Source organism: Gastrolobium bilobum, unplaced genomic scaffold, assembly GCF_033153095.1.
Source record: "Gastrolobium bilobum isolate Gb01-03AN ecotype WA unplaced genomic scaffold, APGP_CSIRO_Gbil_v1 utg6929, whole genome shotgun sequence".
Classification (NCBI taxonomy): Eukaryota; Viridiplantae; Streptophyta; class Magnoliopsida; order Fabales; family Fabaceae; genus Gastrolobium; species Gastrolobium bilobum.
In genome coordinates this window covers 211,475-218,042 of record NW_026896652.1, presented here as the reverse complement: position 1 = coordinate 218,042, position 6,568 = coordinate 211,475, and the positions used below count along the sequence as shown (strand labels likewise).

Sequence of the window (6,568 nt, the reverse complement as noted above, 5' to 3'; positions counted from 1 at the left end):
CTCCATACATTTCCACTGGGCGTCAATTAGCTGATCTATTAACAAAGGGGCTAACTTCAGACAGATTTCAAGAACTTACTAGCAAGCTGGGAATGATAAATATCTATTCCTCAGCTTGAGGGGGAGTGTTGTAAATAATATTGATTTAGTTATTATTTAGTTTTTATTTAGTCATTTATTGTTGTATTGGGCCAAGCCCTTTGTTGTATTGGGCCAAGGCCTTTAGGTTAAAAGTAGGTCAAATATTCTCTATAAATAGAGAACCCCTTGTACACATTATTTACAATTCTGAAATATATCAGAATACCCTTTTTCAAGTTGCTGAATGGATTTAAGTATCACATCACTTGGAGGAACAGCAGCATAGAATCCACCACCAACCCAACTTGTGCTGCTTCTGAGTATTTTGCTCCACTCTCTGAGCATTGTGCTCCACCCTCCACTCACATTGGTTCTGACTCTGGGTAGTTCGCTGAGCATCGTGCTCCACCCTCAACTCATGTTGGTTCTGACTCTGAGTAGTTTGCTGAGCACCCTACTCCACCCTCAACTTCCCGTAAGGTGTCTTCTTGAAATTAGATTGCAACCCTCCCAATCCTGACATTCCCAATCCCAGCATTCCCAATCCCAACAATCCCAATTCAAAGTTTCCCAATCCTGAATTTCCTTGTGCAACATTTTCATGTCCCCTGAGGAATAAAGTTTCCATCAGATATTTGTCGGAAACCATGTCATGAGTTAGAACAATAGATGCCTTCAAATTCCCGTAAGATTTGTTCAACCGCATAGCATCTTCCTCTATTGTGCTCAACAATTCTTCCAAAACAGGATCGTAGTACCCTTCCTCCAAGGATTCCCCATGGCTAGAGCTTGAAGCTTCACCAGTAGATGTAGGCTGACATCTCAATAGAACAATGTTCATCCTCTCCTGAGAGGTATCTTTGTTCAAAAATCTCCAAGCAAGTTGGCTTGTCTTTCTCAACACTGCTTTGAACGTTGGAACTCCGTGTTTTATCTGCAATTTCCCCCAGTAGCGACGGCTTGGAGCTTCATCAGAATGATGATGACACGCCTCTAGGATAATAGGCATATCAATGTCCAACCTGTCATGGCCTTTTTCCTTTATAAACTCTACCCGTGCCTTCAAAAATTCTTCAATAATTCGGTGTGCACTTTGCATGTCCGCAGAAGAGAACACATCAGCTATATGTTTTGGCATATTCTCCTTCATCAACTCTGCGACCCGTACCACATCCCAGCCAGATTGTTCGTGTTCTTGCATTAAACTTGCACCATAGGCAGAGGCAGAGGCAGAGGATGAAGCTGAAGCTTCCCCTTTTATATCAGCCCTAGTGTTCCTCCACGACCTCACTAATGCCTTTGTAAAAGAGGGAGTTTCTTCTAAATCTAAAAGAGGCAAATACTCGCCAAATATTTCTCTTGGACTAAGATTTTCTGACACGTATCTTATCCTCTGCTTAGACATCCCAGGAGTTCTTTTTGGAACCAAACCTGTTGGTGGTATTGGCATGTAGTTGTCTCCTGAGGAGTTTGATTTGGGGAGGCTGAATCGGATATCCTCTGTATTTGTTTTCTCTTTGTACACATAAACTCCCCAACGACTCAGATTCAACCATGATTCAATTTGAACCTGAACAGCCTTCCATTCATCTCCAACACATGCATCAAGACCCTGCCGCTCTTCATCATTGAACAAAACACTTAGATCACACAGTAACACATGATGTTCTCCAACGCTGCAATAATGGTAGTCTTTACGACTTATTTCTTGGCCGTCTATAAACAAGTGGAGACCAACAACGTGGGACTTATCTGACATAATTCCAGGTAACAGTTCTGAGACGATGTCTGTCTGTGTCTGTGTCTGTATCTCTTCATTCTCTCTGACTTCCCCGAACATGAATGCTAAAGCAATAACAGGGAATTTCCTACGAGCCCAGAAAAGCGGAATTTCTTCATTGCTAACAAAGTCAAACAGATTTGGAATCTCCGCTTTTGGCATCACAACTTGTATCCTTTCCTTCTCTCCAAAAACCTGTGAGACAGTAAAATGTTAGGCCCAATAATAAATAAATAAATTCACTAGACTGTCTTCTAAAATGAAATTTGACTTTTTCAAAAGAAACAAAAAGAAAAACAAAAATATTTTCAAAAAAAACAAAAAACAAAAACAAGAACAAAAAAACCCATCCTCATATACTTTGTTATACAGGTTTAAAAAAATGATTTCTCTTATACACTTTCCATGACTCTGACTGCGAGTTCCGGAGACAGAACCTGTGACAGCGAAAAATATCAAAACAAAAGAAAAAATAAAAAGCATAAACCATACGTGTGTGATACATAAATCAAAAGAGAGTAAAGGTAGACTAAGCTATAAACTCTTACTACGTCATTTAACTCGTTAACAACAATAATCCAATACATTAGTTAATAACTACGAACATGCTTAAACTGTTATTTATTTCAGGAAAATAAATATTGTGTATATTGATAGAAGAAGGTATTAAATTAGGTATGGCTCAAATGAGAGGAGAATGACATTCTAGTAAGTTAAAACTTACATGACATTATTCTAAGAATAAATTAACATCATTATGTAAATAGACAGTGGAGAATGTGGTGAAACCTTAGACCATAGCAAGCTTGATGCCTTTGTAGTTAACGATCCACAATATCTTGCCTCTACTTTCTGAATATTTAATGGAAGTTCTGGAATTACTCTAAGATTCCGGCAATAGCTCACATCAAGATTTTTCAAGTGCAAAGATCCTTTGATGCATTTTGGGAGAGATACAAAATCGTTGTATGATACATTCAAGTCTTCCAGTTTTGGAAAATTTTCAAAAATCGCATAAAGATGATCATCTGACAGATTAGCCTCGCTTAGATTCAGTGTCGTCAAACTTGGGCAGCCATTTGCTACTGAATGTCTCTCTTTGAACCTTTTAAATGATTCTCCAACTTGGGAACATCCATCAAGTGTTAACGTGACAAGTTTAGGCAACAATAAGAAGCTACTTGATAGATCCTTGAGTCTTGTGCAAATTGACATGTCTACATTTTCAAGCCCAGCAAGGTTGCGAATTGACTTCGGAAGCTCCTTAATAGCAGTATTTACCAAGCGAATCCTTAACGGCTTATCCATCTTTTGCATTACATGTGGGAAGCTTTCAAGTCTTCTGCAAAAGTTAAATGAAAGCACCTCGAGAGATGGCAAATACATTTCCGGCACAAAACTTTTGAGCATGTTGCATTCGGAAGCACTTAAAGACACAAGGTTAGGCATAAATCCAAAGGATTTATCAAACCCTACCACTTTATGGCATCTATCAAGTGTCAATACTCTTAAATTTATTGCTCCAGACACATCAGGTATATGAGTTATGGATTGACACTGGGAGAGATTGATGAATGTCAAATCCTCAAATATCTACGGAGAAGAATATAATTAAAATGATTAGAGGCATATTCAATTATATTAAATTTTAGATCGTGCTAGTTACAACGATAATTGTTACATGTTTGTATAAATAATAATTAAAGGAGAGAGAGAGAAAGAGAGAAAATGTAATTACCTGAAATGGCTTTTTAAACATCAGAGAACTATGAGGTAACTTGAAATCAACAATTCTGTGGGGATAAAAATTTGGTGGAAGAGACTGTGATGGGTACCCTTTCCAATCAACTAACCGCAAACTATTTGGTAAATAACTTGGTCCAGTTGAAAATTCTGTATTCCGAACAATCAGAATTCTAAGGTTCTTCATCTTCTCGAAGGCCGTATCAATCCAACGATTTACTTCTTCGTGACTTGGGGGATCAAGCATTATTCCTTCAACTCTACTACTTCCCTATATAACATGTACACTGAGTTAATACTAGTTACATTTGTCATATTACAAAAACATATATAGGTAATTATAAAAAAGTAAGAGTAATAGAGATGAGATTCATACTGAGTTTTCTGTAAGCACTTGAAGAACCTCTTTATGATACCATATTCTGCTGCGGTCTCCAGGGTTTAATGGTGACTCCTTTCTAACAATCTCTCTACCCATGTCTTGTATTAAATCATGCATCTCCAAGCAGCCATTTTCATCAATAATTATGAGACATTTACTAACAAATACTCGAATAATTGGGAAGAAATCACAAGCCTTTAGTAACCTTTTGACATATTCCCATCTCTCCCCTTTGAAAAAACTAGCAATGTCCAAGAAAGTTTTCTGATCCAACTCTGACAAGCTATTGTAGCTTATTTCAAGCACACCTTGGATCTCAGCATTTGGAATATTCTTATATTTGTCCAACTCCATTTCCCAATCCTCTAGGCTCCCACCCTTCAAATTGGAGCCTATTACTTTTAAAGCCAACGGAACACCCTTTGCATAATTTACTGCACGACTAGAAACACCTGCATAGTTTTCTGCAGGTCCACTCATATTAAAGGCATGCCAACAGAAGAGTTCTAGAGAGTCATCATCATTTAGCTCCTCCATTTTATATTTTTTAATGATAACATCATCTATAACATGCTTATCTATCATCGTTTTATCCCTTGTGGTTATAATGATCCTGCTACCAGAACCAAACCAATCACCTCCTCCAGCCAGGGATTCCAATTGTTTTACGGAATCAACATCATCAAGAATCAGAAGAACTCTTTTACGGCCAAGCCTGCGTTTAATTTCAAAGCCTCCTTGAAATGTACTGCCCATCATTGTTTCTGTCTCCTCACCCATCTCAGATAGAAGTGTCTTTTGGAGATCTTCCAGGCCTTTAGTGCTTTTGTTTGATTTTTCTCTGACATTATCAAGAAAACTTGCAGCTTCAAAATGATGTCTGATCTTGTTATACATATCCAATGCAAATGTGGTTTTTCCTATGCCACCACCTCCATAAATTTCCAGCATGCAAACGGTATCACGAGACTCAATATCTATACTTGATTTCACCTGTTCAAAGCGAGAATCAAGCCCAACTACGTGTTTAATTGGTAAAGGCAGAGGTGGTAATTTAGCAGAGGCGTCTTTAACAATCTTGTTGATAAGCTCAGGTTCATACCTGCAGGAACACAATACTCTTCCGATTTATTTCATTATACTACTAATAAACAAATAAGAAATTACTAAATGATTCCAGTTAATAACAAGAATGCATAATGAAAATCTTCCAAGTCCAACTACATGCTCAAATACGATTGATATGTCAGAGAAATAGAAAACAATTAATATAGCCTTATCCGCTAACTTTAAGTTTTTTTGAGATGACTTAGTGTTTTACATGCTATTAGAGCCATGTGACCCAATGTTCCTCGTCGCCTATTTTATTAATAAAAATAATTATATACGAGTTCGATACTTACATCTCCATAAGTTGGACCTGATTCATCATTCACTTTTTAATTCAATATAAAAAAATTAATGTAATCTCCTCCGCTAGCTTAAGTTTTTGGATTGAATTTGGAGATTTACATATGAAATAAAATCAATCGGATGACTTATATCAACTTAGTGCTTAATATTTCAGAACTCTTTAAGAACACAACATATTACAAACAAGTAAAAGTTTAGGAACTAGGTGAACTAAAGGTTACTATAGAAAAAACTTACATATTGTCCTTGCAATGTTCTCCGGTTAGATCGCGTACTCTGGACAAAGCTTTCCTCCATGCTTGTACCATGTCCGAGTCTTGTCCGAATCTATTTTCATGTTCAATCATGGCTGCTTCATAAGAATTTTTCTGGTTCCATACATCTGATGGTTCCACTTTGTAAAAAATTACAAGAACTTGTTTCCCTTTGTTATCATGACAGTCAACGATCTTGGCAAGTTCATCAAGGCACCAAGTGGAAGATGCGTAGTTTTGACAGAGAACAACCATTAACATTCTGGAATTTTCGATTGCTTTCATAAGAGCAGGTCTGATTTCTGCCCCTATCTTCAGCTCCTCGTCATCTCTGAAAGTGTAGATTCCTTTTTGGCGCAATGCATTATAGAGATGATCTGTAAATCCGTAACGGCTTCCGAGTTCGCCTCTGAAACTCAGAAAAACATCATAGAAGAAAATATCTGAGGATGTTGCATCATGATTCAGATTTGCCATCATAATAGTCAACGTTGTTCTTGGAGCGTTTTGCAAGTGTATGCTTAATGGGTTTCACGTCACACTGCCATACGAGTGGGAAGCCTTGGCCTTTAAATAATCATAAATGAGCCAAGCGGCTAGACGCTGCGAAGTTGCTGTGAAGGTCCCCATTTTACTTATAAAATGTACGAGGAAATTTCTTAAGCAATGGGAATTGAAAATTAATATATATATATATATATATATAGACGTAGGACCTTTTGACACCAGTGTCAAATTTTAAATTTGACACCTCATTTAAGAGTCGTTACATAAAAAAAGATCAACGGATCTGATTTGGAAGCATGTGACATCGTTGATCTTTTTTGATCAAACGGCTTTCAGATGAAGTGTCAAATTTGAAATTTGACACCGGTGTCAAAGGATCTTACCTCATATATATATATATATATATAT

At 37.2% G+C, this 6,568-nt stretch overlaps 1 protein-coding gene across 1 annotated transcript; it reads right to left on the bottom strand.

Annotated features, from left to right (window-relative positions):
• Positions 1–535: 535 nt before the first annotated feature.
• Positions 536–6,130, bottom strand: LOC133301282 (TMV resistance protein N-like). The gene is made up of 5 exons (XM_061500901.1): positions 5,637–6,130; positions 3,981–5,088; positions 3,600–3,875; positions 2,651–3,454; positions 536–2,056 (listed from the first exon to the last, which is right to left on the bottom strand). Exons 1-5 carry the CDS (start codon positions 6,128–6,130, stop codon positions 536–538), a joined length of 4,203 nt encoding a protein of 1,400 aa, XP_061356885.1.
• Positions 6,131–6,568: the final 438 nt, after the last annotated feature.